General features: G+C 39.9%; 1 protein-coding gene across 1 annotated transcript in view; it reads left to right on the top strand.

Annotated features, from left to right (window-relative positions):
- Positions 1-2621: 2621 nt before the first annotated feature.
- The window catches only part of LOC115798711 (melanopsin-like), a 31280-nt gene continuing 16506 nt past the window's right edge, over positions 2622-17395 (top strand). Inside the window, exons 1-4 of the mRNA XM_030755658.1 lie at positions 2622-2927; positions 8598-8734; positions 8892-9025; positions 16491-16694. Of these exons, the coding sequence (XP_030611518.1) occupies positions 2805-2927; positions 8598-8734; positions 8892-9025; positions 16491-16694 (598 nt within the window). The 5' untranslated portion in view covers positions 2622-2804. The remainder of the gene's footprint in view (positions 2928-8597; positions 8735-8891; positions 9026-16490; positions 16695-17395) is intronic.

Here is a 17395-nt window from a genome sequence, read left to right as displayed (position 1 = left end):
AGCTCGCCCAGTTCTTTTGTTAACAGGCAGAGATGTATAAAGTACTGGAGTAGAGGAGTGGAGTAGAAGTACAAGTACTATATAAAAAAATTGACTTGAGTAAAAGTTGAAGTGTTCTTTCAACACCATACTCAAGTGGAAGTACAGAAGTACTCAATTTTTTTGGTACTTAATTATTGCAAGTAGAAGTATTTCAAAAATTGCTACTCAAGTACCAAAAGTACAAGTACAAGTAAAAGTACAAGTACTGTGTATATTAAAGAAAGGCAGTCAAAAGTTTGATTATCATTGTTTATATTATTTCAAACATTTGAAAGGCACAATGTATTTGGCTGAAGCTGGAGTACAATGATAAAAGGCCATACAAGTGTTTACAAAAAAACAAACACAAATAAAACATCTCAAAAGGCCAGAGGGGCAGTCCACAGAGCAGCTAAAAGACAAACCTGGACAAGGTGTTCCTGAAACGTCATCCATCTCGATATCGGACAGTAAGCTGACGCGTTTTGTCCTCAATACTTGCAAGCAACAGCGCAAAAGGCGGAGACGAAGCCTGCGTTTTTTTTTTTTAGGCTTGATCGCTCAAATCGCCCAGTGATGAGCCAGCTTCATAAACCGTGACAGCGCCATCTACCGCTCTGGCATTAATACTATGACTTGGGGATGATTAATAATGTTTTCATAATAGTAACGAGTAACGATTCAGCACGTGAAAAATGTATCGGAGTAAAAGTATTAAATTAATCAAAAATATATAGTGGAGTAAAAGTGAAAGTAGGTGAAAAAATATGTACTCCAATAAAGTACAGATACTGCATTTTAGTACTTAAGTACAGTACTTAAGTAGTTCTACTTCGTTACTATACATCTCTGTTAACAGGACACAGACACACCCATGTAATCAACATATACAATGGACTGATTCCAGTGGAATGAGGGGCAAGCAGAGTCCAACTTACTTGCAGAGACAACTGTGGGCACAAGATCTCTTCAATTTAATGGATGTCGCTAATAGGCAATGAGAGAAGATTGTGGGACAGAACACTGTTTGAGATGGAAGGAGAGATATTGCTTTCAATTTGTTTTTAACTGATGCCTATTTTTAGACACTGCACCTTTGCTTGCCCAGTGAATGCTACTGGCTAAAATATATAGGTGCAGTGCACAGACACAGATTAGCCCTACCAACTAATTAGGGCTAATAATAAAATGCTAGAGTTTCACACACACAAAAAAATAATCACACAGTAGGCCATATTGAATCAAATAATTCCAGTAAAATTATTCGAAAGGCAGCAACATCTGCAGCTGAGTTGTGAAGTTCAGTGACTTGAATTAGCTGAAGTGTAGCCGAGTAGGCAGCTAACAGAGGTGGCCATGCTCCCAAGCTTAAGAACTGGCTGAGTCATTAAAAAAAAAATACGATCTGGGTGGCATTATCTACAGAGACCAAGACTGCTTTTGATGTTAGCTGTTAGCTGTTTAATGTTACTTTTAAGAAAGTAATGTGGATTGACCTGCTTTTAGAGCTAGCCTCAAGTGGCCATTAGGCAAACTGCAGCTTTTGGGATTTCTGCACTGACTTCACCTTTCAGCATCAGACACAAGCAAGGTATTTCTCTCGGAAGTTAGTGCAGACCCAAAATAAAGCTAAAAGAATCAGCAACTACAGTGAAGAGCTTTTGAAACTGTGATTCAGAGCAAACCTCAGACAGCCTTCCTGATAAAATTACAATTTACAAGTATCTCTTGAATCAATGATCTGAGTCTGAGTTAAGTAGGTTAATGACAACAATGCACCTCCTTAGTTCACCATTTCTCGAGTGCACAGGAATGCACTTACAGGAAACAAGCCAGTCAGAAAAGCTACACAACTGAAGTGTGATTCACAGTAAGATTGGACACAACAATGAGAAGGTTTGGAGACATTGCTACAATCTCCCCCTAAGTCTTCATATTTCTCTTGATACTTCAATCTTTGGGGTTTTATTTTCCCTCTCATATGCATTAGTCTTCCATCTCTTTAGCATTACAACATTAGACTGAAAAATCTGGCCAGATCAACCCAACAATCTTTCCCTCATCTATTCATGTATCCGGTGTACTTGTTTGGTGTTTTACAGTGACCCCAATCTTTTTCCACAGAGGCACTCAAAGCGCTTCTCTCGTTCACAATGAATGATCTTTGAGCAACCCAATATAGATTTTACCTAATATTACCCAAATGTAAATCTTTTCCAAGCTTTTAAGCCAGCACAAAACTGTCTTCTTTCCAACAAGAAAAACAGTAAATAATAATTCAGTGCCATATCTGTACGAGGCAGATAACTATCTGGCGAATAACTCTTGTTTTTGTGCTTTGTTACATTAAACCTTAACAGTAGAAGACCGTAGAATAACTACAGCCCCGGAGGGAAGAGGAAGAGAAGCTGTGCAAATTCGGTATTAAATCCGGAGAAACACAGACTTCACTGATTCCCCGAAGTTAAATAAACAAACACAAAAAGCCATTTGTGTTCCTGTACACATGCACAGACCTACTGACACACTCCGAGGCAATCCCGGGGAAGGGATTGGGCGAGAGACACGCACACAAACACACTGATAGAGAGAGCAGGTCTTTCCCACCCTATCAACAGCTGCTGTACTAACAGCATATTTCTGTCGGAGTTGGGTATGAAAGGAGGGTGGGAATGATGACCGGCCACTCAGACTCTTAGACCACCTCATATAGAATCAACAGTTGACAGTTCCACTTTTATCACACAAAGTCTTTATTTCCATTAACCATCTTGGGTCTTTTAATGGATTCTAAGCTCCTAATTGGACAGGGGTTCTCGACAACGGACCCGATTGCCCATGCACCCTGGAATATCACCTCCATAAGCCCGCACCAGCTCATGGAGCTATCGCCGATGGCTACATCTGTAAGTACCATACTACAACTCTTGATTTCTCTTTTTTGTGTGTGCTTAAATAACAACCCCTCGACTGAACTTGAGAGCCGCTGCGCGCTGCATCGGTGCGTAAAGGAGGCAAAATCTGAACCAGCGCATCCAGAGAGCAACTTGTCACAACTGGGAAAAATAGGCGAAGCGACTTTTAGATTTTTCATCATCCGTCAGATCATTCATAAAAATTGAGAAATGTGGCTTAAGGCAGGTGAGAGTGCGCGAGGTGTTAACGCTCTGTGAATGAATGAACCACATCCTCCCATGCGTACGTATGTGCGCTCCGTTCATTCAGCGCGGGACCTGAATGAAGGCAGGAGCGCAGCGCAAAACCCGTCATCACTGGTGGCTCTTTGGCGTGTGCTGCTGTGGTTGTAAAGAGATGCTGTGGGTGTAGTTATGTGTAACGTCTGTGATTTAAGTGTGCAGTTTGTGCAGAGTGAAATTTAGCCTTCTTCTTATGTAGTTTTCTTATGTTAGTCCTTATATATTAGTTTGTAGGGACACCATCTCCTCTGTAATAACAGCTCTTTAATATTCCAGCCCTTTAACAGCCTCAGATAAGCACAGTTTCTCTCAGTGTGTCACAGTCAGTTCAGCTCGTTATTGTACATCAAAAGGAAATTCTGCACAAGAAAGGCACAAGAAAACAAACTGTCAACTGATTTTAATTGTTCCTTGCAATTATTTTAAAGCAAAATTAAAATCGTGTAAGCCTCACAAGTGTTTTACACCTAGAAAGTTTTTGTTACCTAGTTTGGAGGGTGTATCAGATTCCATCCCTCTTTGTTTCCTCTCTGCTTGAGAGTGGGATTAGTTTAGCCACTGCCTTCAAGAAATCCTTTTAAACAGATGTGTAGCACTGTGATCATCTCTGTTTATATGGTATGCAGAGCACACAATACCCTTTAACTTTGCCACACATACGTCTATTTGGACCTTGAATAAGAATTGGGTTTCTAAGAGAAGATTCAAAGATATACTGAGAAACATATGGGTGAAGCGATACAGTAGATGTAGTTCAACAAGTGGGAATGGTACAGTTTGGATTCTGACTTTGAAGCTCAGACTTGCAGGCTTTAACCACTGTATTCTTGTGGTCTGATGTTCATGGGAGAGCTGGAAAAAGCTGATAACAGAGCTGTGCCTGGGGGTAGCTTCTGGAGAAACAGATGGGATCTTCTACTCAGGAAAAAAAAAATGTGGTTTTCATTTTGATGTTCCTCTTTAGGGCTTTCTTTTCTTCTTGCCACTGTTTGTTGCTTTTTCTTTCTTTTTTAAATTTTATTAATTATCTATCTAATCTGCAATCTCTGCACAGACATGAGTCGGTTTAAAATGCTGAGTGCTGATATGACATGTGCATGTGGCTTTGTGTCTTTAAAAGGAGACTGATAGAGTGCGCATCAGTGGGTGGCCTTTTGTAATTGTGCTCTGATGGCTAGTAAACACAAGAGTTTGCCTCTGAAGATGCAGACAACCTTTTCTCTGACAACATCCTGATAGGCTGATTAAGGACAGGCTCTCAAGGTGTGGCAGATTCAGTGAGCAGATCATCAGTTGTGCAGTTACTGCAACATTCATCAATGCTGTTAAGCCTCTCAACAACTGAAGAAAAAAAAAAGGCAATTACTACTTAAAGGAGACAGAATAGGCTACTGCATAGCAATTACTAATGGGTGGGCTCCATTAGCATGTAGTAGATATGAGAGTGACAGAATATAGTTAGGTCAACTAAGCTCTAAAATAAATCAAGAATATGCTTTAATTGTGAAAATCATATCATCCAATAATTAACTTTGTTAGATTATATTTTATTAATTCCTGACAAGCAGATTTCATCTTTTACCACAACATGAATATGTTGTTTTACTGAAAAAAGAAACCTTTAATGGATTACATCAATAATCATTCTGTGAACTGTTAAATGAAAACATCCGCACTGTCTGCTTAAAGATCACATTATATACAAAATAATCTCTGTGATCCTTAAGAGAAGTTCCCCATTTTCTGCTAAGTGCACGAGTTTACAGCTCTCTGACATCTGAGTGGCTACAGAATTGTTTCTAATGAAAAAAATGCACTGATTCAAATGAATAACTGTAATTATTATATTAACACTTTTACAAGATGTTCATTTTGCATGTAATTCCCTGCAGTATGTTTATCACATATCTCAACATCCAGAAATTCATCAGTGCCCAAATCACTGTACAAATTTAAATTAAACACTGACAAATTTTCAAATAATTAGGGCAGCATATATAAGTAATCCATATGATACAAAATCTCTGGTTTCAGGGCTCAGTTTGTCCTAGTCTTGGCTCCGTGTCAAAGAGAGGGGATATCCTTAATATGGTCAGCTCAGCCACACAGCTCTGTGAGCACAGAAGCCCCGCCCAGCAGCTGTTCAAATCTTTTGTTTGCAAGGAACAACCAATCAGAAAAAACTGACTTAAAGAGAGAGTGGTCTTAAAGGGAGATGAGCTAAAATGGCTTGATTCAGACAGGGATGAACTAAGGGGCTGCACCAAGGCTGTGACTATGGTATCATTATTATTATTATAGAATTGGACATGAGCATAATAGATCACATTTAGAGATAGATTTGTGTGCATTTCATTCAGATTCAGCTACTTCTACCATGATTGTGTTCTCTTGGGTTCCTTCTCTTCACGCTGTCTCTCACAATCTCATCTATCCTTTATCTTAATTTTATGCCTCACTCCATTTATTTTTCTTTGTCTGTGTTATCTCTCTGTCGATTAAGCGGCCTCTAGACCACTACATTTGTATTAGCTGCTTTCCACTGATGAGGAAAAACTCAGTGATGCTGGCAAATCTGGCTTTAGTGTGTGTTAACAGTCCTGGCATATAAAGAGTATAAAGAAATTATTTTAATCTTTAACTCATGCAACAAAAAAAAAAACAACAACAAAAAAAAAAAACACAGAGGTAACTTCCATGCTATGCAGCTCACTGTGCCTTCCTTTTTCCTCACCATGTGATCAGCAGTAATCTGGTCCTAAGCTGCTCAAACTGGGGTAGCAGTGACATCAGAGGGAAAGAAAGGAGTGATTGAGAGATTTTAGAGGAACACTTAAGGTGGGAAATTGTGGCGCTTGGGAATCATCAGTGACTGTGGAAGAAAAGCAGATCCAGCAGGGAAAGTGTCAGGGATGTGAGAGGAGGAGAACTGAACTGTGATCTACCACATCCCTCATGACAGCATCAGACTGGATCTGTGTTTACATTCCACACACACCTCATCTGCATAAGAGCCTGTCTTTTTTCACCAATACATCCCCACAGCTTTTTCAATCATTAGCTCACATAACCCCGCCATCGTTTTTCACTCTACTGTTCCTCCATTTAAAAATAAGAGCTTGTGGTTCTGCAAAAAAGAAAAAAAAAAAAAAAACTAGGACTGCTGAAACAGATGTCAACCAAACAGGAAAAAAAAAAAACTGCACACTTAAATGTGGCATCCAGGATTAATGAAAAAGATATGCGTGCTCCAGTAGATCGGTGGGGCAGCTGAGGAAGGTTTAGTTCAGCAGAGGTAGTTCTGGGCTGTGTGTGCATCTGTTTGAGAGACACACAAAAGGGGAGTCTGTAAGGATGTCTGATATGAATTCTGAAGTGGAGCTGTGTCCTCTCAGGTGAAACAGTTTCTTGGAAAAAAAAAATATATATATGGTACTGTCAAATGGAAACTTCTCATTAACACACAGCACCTTCTTTTAAGGTAAAAAGAAAAAAAAATAGAATAACCTTGGTTTATTTCACTTCAGTTTAAATGGCAAGTGCAGTGGTAGAATATAACGAAGTACATCTTTTGTAGTACCTTTCTTTGAATTGTTTCTTTTCATTCCATTTTATTTCTTAAAACTCAGTGTAATGTATTTCAATACAGCTTCACTTAAAGTGCTTCTTACACACGACTACACAAATTTTGCGCCTCTGTAGAGCACTAAAGTTTAGCAAGTCTAAAAAGCCTGACAGCAAGCTGCATCCAAAAAACTTTATGGGTGCACTGACACACATGTGCCTGCTAGTTAGTACAAATGCAATGCTGTCAGCCAGTGCTGACCAAATCATGACCCACTCAGGCACTAACTTAATCATGGATTTGGCTTACAAATATAATACTTTATGTGCAGTACTGTGCAAAAGTTTTTAGTCACCTTTCATTTCTTCATATCTTCCTTCCAAGGAGGCAGAATTTCTTGTAGTTTTTTAGAATGGTCTTGCACAACAGTTCTCCAGACTTTCTGAGTTTCTTGGTTTACTTCCTTCCTTCCTGCTTTACTTTGCTAGTTAGTTATATTTTGTGATTTTTGTGGATACTTTATTTTATATCTTGTGTAAAGGTGTGTGTTTTGTTTATTCCACCTGCCTCCTGAGTCTGCATTTGGGTCCTTAACCTGCAAATTGTGATGGTTCAACAGGCATAAAATTGTATTTTTGCACCAAGAAGATGATTCCCAAAGGGCTATTAACAGAAGACTTGGCATATCTCAGCATGGTGTGCAGTGTTCTTAAAAAATTTGAGGCAACTGGACAAGCAGACAAAAGGACAAAAGAAGGAGAGGCAGGCCTAAAAAAAAAACAAACCTGTCTACAGCAGATGAAGTCATGCCCTTAAGTAACAAGAGAAAATCCAGCAAAGACCTGACACGCGACCTGATTGATGCATCTGACCCTTCCGTTGATCCAGCTACTGTTTGCTGAAGCTTCATCAGAAAAAAAAAGGGTGACTGTCAGCAATCCATTCTTAAAAGCTGGAAACAGGGAGAAAAGGCTGAGGTATGCCAAATTACACAAGAACTGGACTGAAAATCAGTGGCAACGGCTCTGATGGAGTGATGAATCCAGATATCAAATCTTTGGTTCAAATTGTTGTAAAACTTACAGTCTGTAAGGAGGAGGTAACGCGAGAGGTGCAACAACGAGTGTCTGCAACCATCGGTAAAACACGGCGATCCTAGCAAAATATAAAGAAATGTGCGGTGACTCAGGACCTTTTCACAGTACTGTACAAATCATGCTTAAAATTGTTTCATTGTTAAACTGTCTTAAAGACATAAACTAATTGTAGCAATACTGGCCATAGCATTTTTATTATTATTACTTCTATTAGTTATAATGAATAAAGGGATGAATATATAATCAGCCTCTGCTCCATGGTTTGACCTTTCTCCTGATTGTCTACTGTACTCTTTCTGCTGGGTCAATGTGACATTTCAATACCAGCAAATGACTAATTCTGTGACCTACCGTACCAGAGGCCTTGAAGAGTTTCTATGCAGATATTATTTTTCACATTATTGCTTTATCTTATGCTGTCACATGCATATATTGCATTTGAATGAGCAAATGGAACAGTAACCATGTCTCCCACTACACTACATTACAGTGGAATATTAAGTTTCCTCCCCATTAAACATTTAATGATTCTTGAATAATCCTAATTACTAGTATAATGATTTAGTTTCCTTTTCTTTTTCAATTATTCTTCACTTCTCTGTGAAATTATCTGTATTCTCTAAGGACATTTAAATCAGCATAGATGGTGAACACTTAAATGACTTAAATTGTGCTTCTAATAACACAGATTAATTGCTTCCTGTTGTCTTATTACAGGGTTCCATGGTCAGAGACTACCCATTTCCAACTGTAGATGTCCCAGACCATGCTCACTACACTATTGGTGTAGTCATCCTTGCTGTAGGCATCACAGGCTTGCTGGGAAACTTCCTGGTCATATATGCTTTTTGCAGGTATTTTGTTTTTGTTTTTTTTTTAACTTGTGTGACTGGTTGAAATAAATGTCCTGCAGTCATTTTTTTTGTATATAGTTCTGGTAATAGTATATGTTATGACTGGTTTATTCATAGTTCAGCATTTCAACAGCTGTGTGTTTGTGTTTATATGCAGGAGCCGAAGCCTGCGGACACCATCCAACATTTTCATTATTAATCTGGCAGTCACAGATTTCCTCATGTGTCTCACGCAGACACCCATCTTCTTCATTACCAGCATGCACAAACATTGGATCTTTGGAAAGAAAGGTAAAAATGCTGTGCACGTACAAAGTGTAACATTTTAACTCAATTATATAACATTTTGCACTTACAAACTTTGAATACTATAAACAATCTTTTATTTGTGCAGGCACGCACACTTTGAATTCCACCTGTAAGCTTACCCTTTTCAGTGTGACATACAGTTTAATACATATTCACACACACACACACACAAACACACGCATGCGCACACACGTCACCCTCTATGATCGCTTTTCTGTCACAGTGAAAAACGTTGTGCCACAGGCTTATGCTGCAGTATTCAGATATGTATGATAATAGCATGGTTTACATGAATGCATTCAGAGGGAGGTATCATTCATCAGCAGACAACCTATTGGGAAGAGAGACAGAGAGGTTGTTAAAGAGGTGGCACACTCCACTGATCAAACACTGATAGTTGAAGCTCTGTGTTTTCCTTCAGGAGGTGTCCTGACCTTGACAAAGACAGCCAATGACTGTCAGAGCTGGAGATCAAGTCTCAGCGGTGGTTACTGCAGGAGGGTGTTTGCTTCCACTTTTATTATATATATATCGTGAACCAGACAAGCCTTGCATTTTATCTGTGATGATCCTTTGGAAAATCCCAATGTACTAATTAATGATGGAGCTTTTCACTAACAGTGTTGCTCCTGGGGCTCAAAGAGTGGCAGTTTTAGAAGGTAAGTTGAAAGAGCTGTCTGTTGCAGCAACATTGATTGCCCCCAAAGAATAAATTTTAGCAACCCTCTGGTTTCATCTACAGCGCCAGTAGCAATTATATACGCTGAAATGGTGGCCATCTATCCATTAATTTTCTTAACTGCTTGTCTAATTCAGGGTAGCAATGTGGCTGTGATGTTATAGGATGAGGGGCAGTCATCTGCTGCGAGTGGCTGGGGGGTGAGGGGAGGGAGACAGCAAAAGACATGCTGTGGAAGTGAGCCAGAGATTATTAATAATAACTAATGATTAAATGCAGAGTGAAGTATAAACAGAGCGAAAAGATGTGAATGAAAAAGAAATACTCAGTGCATCATGGGAACTCCTCAACAGCCCTGAACCCTCCCTTAGCAGCATAACTAAGGGAGGGTTCAGGGTCACCTAATCCAGCCCTAACTATAAGCTTGATCATAAAGGAAGGTTTTAAGCCTAATCTTAAATATAGAGACAGTGTCTGTCTCCTGAATCCAAACTGGGAGCTGGTTCCACAGAAGAGGGGCCTGAAAGCTGAAGGCTCTGCCTTTTGAGGACATTTTAACCAGCTATTTTTGTGCAACTGAAGCTTATGCTATATTAATGTAATAATAAAACAATATTAATACATGAGAATACAAACTTTATTTCAATCTAAATTCTAATTCAAATGAATGCACTCAGCTTGAACACTGTTATGTAGAACATGAGCAGAGAAAAAGAGAGAGAATCTTTAAAAAGCTCTATCTATATGGTGGTGGGGGGTCCTAAGATTGGTTGTAGTGGATCAGCATGGGGTAAAGAATCACAACTCACAATAATTTCTATTATGAGCTCCAGTAGATTTTCTTTGTATCAGGCTGTGATACTACTGCTCTGTGTGAATTTACACAACTGAATTCAATAAGATGTAACCCAGTATTTCACAAGCTATCTTAGCTGATTTCCACCCCTACACTGACATTATACTGTTTATACTGTCTTTATACTGACCGTATGCAACTGGTATAAAGGTTGAATTCAGTGAATGAATCTCAACATCATCAACTTAAATTCAAACTCATCTCTGCTACTCTTGATCTAACCTGTAACTCTGACCATGAACACCACAGCTGCTCTGCACCAGTCCAAAACAGAGCTTTACTGTAAATTCACCACAGTACAGCAAACTAACCTGTTTATCCTGCACTAAACTGCAGTATTATGAATAACACAAAGTTAGTGTACCTCAGTTTGTTTTGCAGGACATTTCACAATATGAAAAAAAACATCAACTTCACATCATGTCCAGATCCAAGATCTGATTTTAAAATGTAAGCTTTAATTTTCCAGTTTATCAGATGTCCCTGAGCAGTCCTTACCTTTAAATCCAACTTCTCTTCTTCCTCTCCTGTCCTCCATCTTCCATCTTTCTCCATCTCTGAGTGAACTTCTCTCTCTTTCTTTTCTCTCTCTGGAAATACAACAGCTGTTCTTTTAGCTAGCAGATACACTGTGTGACCAGCTGCAGACACTTTGTGTGTTTGCTGCTAATTGTTGAGCATTTAGAAATGTTGCGTATACCTGCAATAGTTACTTCCTTTATTTTCGCTCCTCTCCAGTAGAGCTAGCTAGAAGATGAAGTACCGCAACCACAACTCACTCAGTCCCGCCAACTGTAATCCCTGAGCACAGCGCTATAAATGATACAAAAATTATCTGGGGATGGATACGCCAGTATGATTGTCCCTTAATGTGTTATTGTTCCTCCATTTCGGCTCAGATCAGTTTGATGTTTGAAGGAGCCAGTCGAATGCGGTGAAAACTACAGTCATGAAAAAAAGAAAGTTTTCACGGAACTCAAAACTAAGTGCTTCCTTACGGCTTCCATGGGGATTGTGAGGGTTAATTAATTTGATTAACTAATCAACAGGAAGTGTGACTAACTCTATAAAACCAGGAGTTTTGGTAATTTGCAGGTCTTGAGCATTCAGGCGTGTGTCAACATAATGCGACAATCTTCTCAGTAGTGGATGTGCCAATCAAAGTCCAGACTTCAACCTACTGAAATGTTGTGGAAGACCCTTAAGAGAGCTGTGCATTAATGAATGCCTGTAAACCTTAATAAACTGAAGCATTGTAAAGAAGAGTGGACCAAAATTTCTCCACAGCAATGTGAGAGACTGATAAAGTCAAACCGTTACTTCAGATTATTGCTTTTAAAGATGGTTCTGTAAGCTACTGAATCATGTGGTGTACTTAGTTTTTCACACGACTGCATAGAGCCCTGTGAAAATAGTCTTTTTCACATGACTGGACCTACTGAGCCTGGTTGAAAGCAGAGGAGACCACCTACTTGTGCCAGTCAATCGATTGATAACATTCAAACTGGGTGGTGTTTTTTAACACACTTACCCACAGCTGGGGCTGTACAGTGCCTGTAGTTTAGGGCTGTGTAGCATATTACCCGAAGGTTACAAAATGCTTCTCAAAGAACAAACCCATTTTGTACAGCTATCAAGGTTTTTCTATTTCTTTTTATCCATCGAATAGCTTTGACTAGTCTGCAGCGTAGTCATGTAGGTCATCAGGAAATTCATAAAGGACTCCATTTTTTAAACTTTTGCTCAAACTGTGGCCATGATCTAAGAGTCATACTTTCAGTCACTTTTGCCCTACAAATATAAAAATATTTGCAACAAGAATAATTGCAGTGCAATGTTCACTGTTTGACTGACTGTTGGTGTTCATGTGAGCGTAAACGGGCGTGCCTCTCTGTGTAAGCCCTGTGATTGACTGATGACCCGTCCAGGGTCGTATCCTTGGCTATCACCCAGTGTCAGCTGGGATTGGCTGCCGCACCCCTGCAACATTATTTGGATAAGAGGTAAAGAAAAATGGATGAGTGTGCCAAGACACCTTAATTAAATGAGCTCCAGCCACATTTCGAACACTGGAAAACTGTTTTAAAAACATGGATCATGATCATCAACATTTGCAGCAGTTTCATAGATTTATTTGACCAGTGTTGTTCTCACAAATCTGATGTTTTCACATGCTCGACTTTTTCTTCTTTGGTGTGGAAGTGGTAGATCAACCTTACTTTATGTGCCTTATGCACATCATGATTTGTAAGTATTTTAGATTTAAAGGACTGTTTTTATTGCATGTTTTCACATTTTACATAAAAACAACCTCATTATTTTTTTCCACTTCTGGGATGTTTAACGCTTATAAAGCATTTGGACTTCACTATGTTCTGAGCGCTATTGCCACAGCAAATGCCAGAGGACTTTAAAATATTGTTCTTCTTCAGAAAACATCTGCTGTTTATTGAGAGCTTGTCTGGAATTTATTAGCTTCGGTAACTTTGCAATGACTTTTGAACACACAAACGCAGACACACACACAGACACACACACAGACACACACAAAGCCAGCACAGCACAGAGTTCGTCTTGTGCTTGGATGCAGTTACTCGGTGCTGGCAATTACATGATGTGTGACAAGTCAGTGGTAATTACACAACCAGACCCTGGAGGAATAACAGCTGACAAAGCGATAACTGAATGTTTGACTTTTGTTATGCATGTGTATCTGCATGAATATATATATATATATATATATATATGAACAAGTGCATCTTTCAGATTTCCTTATATATTATAGATACATTAAAAATAATGGAAACATGCCAACAATGTGGCTGGCTCTAAAAGAACACATACAAGCATGCTGGCACATTATGACTGCATGTTCTTAATTATATAAACACTAATACTGTATCCTGTTTGTAGATTTCACTCTTCCTACATTCTCTAATTTCTAATCCATCACAGACACTCCAAATGATGTTAATTTTTCCAACATTTCATATCTCATTTATATCACTGCGCTTTGAAACGTAGCATGAAATTGAGTGCCAAACAAATCATTAAAATTTTTGGCCTTTTTTTAGCCAGTTAATTGGAAAAGGTTAAAAATATGCCAAGGAAGTTCATGTTAATGCTGCATGTAGCAATAAACTGGTTTGTGAAGCTCCCTTACTGCCTACAGCTGCCTGCTTGTTGGTCATTGTGGTCAAAATTTCCTTGTGGCTGGGTTGATAACACAATTTAAACTGATGACTTATAAAAACATTCACATGGAATAGAATAATTGTTAGGATTCTCTCTCTAATATTGTAGGGTTTTCACTTTACAATACAAAGAACTGAGGCAACGTCTGTATACATGACATGGGATTGAACACTTTACATGTTAGCTCTTTTAGCTTTATTAACCATTGTATGAGCCTGAAAACATATTTTTTAATGCTGTATAGTTGGCCATTTTAACAAGGGAGCCAATAGGAATTGAGCTTTTTTTTAGATCCAACATCAAGTGGTCATCAGAGGAACTGCAGTTTTTGGCACTTGACGTCAACAAATGTATGCCTACAGTCCAACTGAATGGACTATGAAGCATCAATCTGACATGCCATGCCAAATCAGGAGTTGCCTTTATAAAAGTGAACTACATTGCTCAATAAAATTAAAGGAACACTTTTAAAGCACATCAAATCTCAATGTGAAAAAAAAAACAAACATGCTGGATAACTATGCTGATATGGACTGGGTAATGTGTTAGGAATGAAATTAAAATTATCAACCTACAGGAGGCTGAAGTCAAAAACACGCTGAAAATCAAACTGAAAAATGATGCAGCAGTCATGTCCGGTTTGCTGAAATTTCACTGCAGCAACCAAAAATGATACTGATAATGAGCTCCTGGACGGTTTGAGGTTCAACTTGGCAGCATCGCATGACATAAAACATGATGTCCCAGAGGTGTTCTGTTGGATTTAGGCCAAGTGGGCATGGGGCCCAGTCAATGATATCGATTCCTTCATCCTCCAGGAACTGCCTGCGTACTCTTGCCAAGTATCGTTATGCACCAGGAGGAACCCAGGACCCACTGCAACAGCGTAGGGCGGGGCTATTCAAATCCAGGCCTTGAGGGCCGGTGTCCTTCAGGTTTTAGATGTGTCCCTGATCCAACACACCTGAATCAGATGGCTGAATTACCTCCTCAGTATGTAGTCAAGTTCTCCAGAGTCCTGCTAATGACTTCTATATTTGACTCGGGTGTGTTGAAGCAGAGACACATCTAAAACCTGCAGGACACCGGCCCTCGAGGCCTGGATTTGAATAGCCCTGGCGTAGGATCAGAATCTTTATTGTCATTGTACACAGAAGTTGCACAACGAAATTTAAAATGCATTCCTTTTAGGTGCCTCAGACAATAAATAATAAAATAATAAAAATATGAGTGATAAAAATGATTACTAAAATACAGTGCACAATAGTAAATTAAGACGAATCTAGCCCCAATACACACACCAACGCACGCACACAGTCAGCACTACCACCCCAGGGTCTGACAGTGGATCCAAGGATCTCATTCCAATACCTAATGGCAGTCAGGGTGCTGTTGCCTAGCATGTAGAGGTATGTGCGTCCCTCCATGCCTCCCCAGACCATCACTGACCCACCACCAACCAGTGGCGGCTCCAGAAATATTTTTCTGTAGGTGCTGAGGAGGGGCAAAGCATTTCACTGAGGGTGCTATGAAGGATCATTTGTTATTTCAGTTCTCAACACACACAGACAAAAGCTATTTTCTTGGGGGTGCTACAGGGATGCTATGACCTTTCCAGGGGAAGCTATAGCACCCCCTAGCGCCCCCCGTGGCGCCGCCCCTGCCACCAACCCAGTCGTGCTTAACGATGTTACATGCAGCATAATGTTCTTCATGGCTTTTCCAGACCCTTTCATGTCTGTCACATGTGCTCAGGGTGAACCTGCTGTCATCTATGAAAAGCACAGGATGCCAGCCTGGGACCTGCCGAATATAGTATTCTATAACAAATGCCAATCAGGCTCCATGGTGCTGGGGAGTGAACACAAGACCCACTAGAGGATGTCAGGCCCTCAGGCCACCCTCATGAAGTCAGTTTCTGATTGTTTGGTCAGAGACATTTACAGCAGTGGCTTACTGGAGGTCATTTTGTAGGGTTCAGGCAGTGTTCATCTTGTTCCTCCTTTCACAGAGGAGCAGATACCAGTCCTGCTGATGGGTTAAGGACCTTCTATGGCCCTGTCGAGCTCTCCTACAGTAACTACTTGTCTCCTGGAGTCTCTTCCATTCTCTTGAGACTGTGCTGGGAGACACAGCAAATGACAATGACACATGTCAACGTGCCATCCTGGAGGAATTGGACTACCCGATCAACCTCTGTAGGGTCCAGGTATCGCCTCATGCTACGAGTAGGGACACTGACTGTAGCCAAATGCAAAACTGGTGAAAAAACAGTCAGAAAAGATGAGGGGAAAAATGTCAGTGGCCTCCACCTGTAAAACCATTCCTGTATTGAGGGTTTTCTCATTGTTGTTGATTTTCCTGGTAAAATAAAAATTAAATAAAATAAATTTAAAAAAATTGTTGCTCCTCTAGTACACCTCTTGTTAATTTCATTAACACCAAAGCAGCTGAAACTGATTAACAGTCCCCTCTGCTACTTAACTGACCAGATTAACATCCTAGAAGTTTATCTAACTTGATGCTATACTCTGATTAAAAGAGTTCCTTTAATTTTTTGAGCAGTATATTTCTAACACAGTAGAGTTACACTGTTAACAACTTTTGTTGCAGTGCTGCAGGGGTTTACTGCAAGTATTTGCATTTATTCAGCCAGCTGAGGTCAGTATCAGTATGAACATTTATTCGCTCTCGTCCTAATTTCATCTCCTTCCCAGGTTGTGAGCTGTATGCCTTCTGTGGAGCGCTGTTTGGTATCTGCAGTATGATGACACTGATGGTGATTGCAGTGGACCGGTACGTGGTGATCACCAGGCCTCTGGCTTCCCTGGGAGTGATGTCTCGTAAGAAAGCATTTACCACCGTGGCTGCTGCCTGGGTCTACTCGATGGGCTGGAGTCTGCCGCCCTTCTTTGGCTGGAGTGAGTACAACTGTATTCAGTGACCAGGAAGCTGAGTCTTTAATTATCAGTGCGACTCCTGAGAAGCACATAGTTTGTTGATCTCTGCCTAGGTACTTATCTCTGATTATTTTAATGTATAAGCATTTCAATTCCCTGGTGGAAAGGGTACGATTGTGTCAGAAAGATCTTCCTTTGTCTTTTTTTCAATGTGAAAAGAACATTTAATGTAACACTTTATTATCGTCCAACAATGTTTATTGAGGCTTTGGAGTCTTATGCTTGTTTTATTTTATTGTGTTTGCATAGGTATTTGCCTATGCAGAGCAGACCCAAAGGGGTAAATGTGCTTGCGTGCAGTCTGGCGAGAACCTGACAGCTCAACGTGGATGATGCTATGCATAGGCTGGTTGAAACATGGGCTGTAACAGGGAAGAGAGTGACAGCGGAGTTCACTACCAACGGGAGAAGAGTGAAAAAAAAAAAATCTCAAAAAATACAGCATGAGAAACAAAGATGATGGCACTCTTTTTCACTCCAGCTCTTTGCTGGCTCGGCCCAACAACAGCACAAGCAAGATGTTGTTTGTCACACTCCCCCCTCCCGGTGGGAGTAAACAGAACCACTGCAGAGCCATGTTTCAACCATTTCTCTCATTCTAGCTTTTGGCTTTTTTCTTTACTGTGTTTGATTTAGAGTTGGCATTTTTGTCGCAACTCGGG

The sequence above is a fragment of the Archocentrus centrarchus genome, chromosome 19, assembly GCF_007364275.1.
Source record: "Archocentrus centrarchus isolate MPI-CPG fArcCen1 chromosome 19, fArcCen1, whole genome shotgun sequence".
NCBI classification, from domain to species: Eukaryota; Metazoa; Chordata; class Actinopteri; order Cichliformes; family Cichlidae; genus Archocentrus; species Archocentrus centrarchus.
Note: the sequence above shows the minus strand (reverse complement) of the source record. Positions and strands in the feature narration are given on the sequence as shown.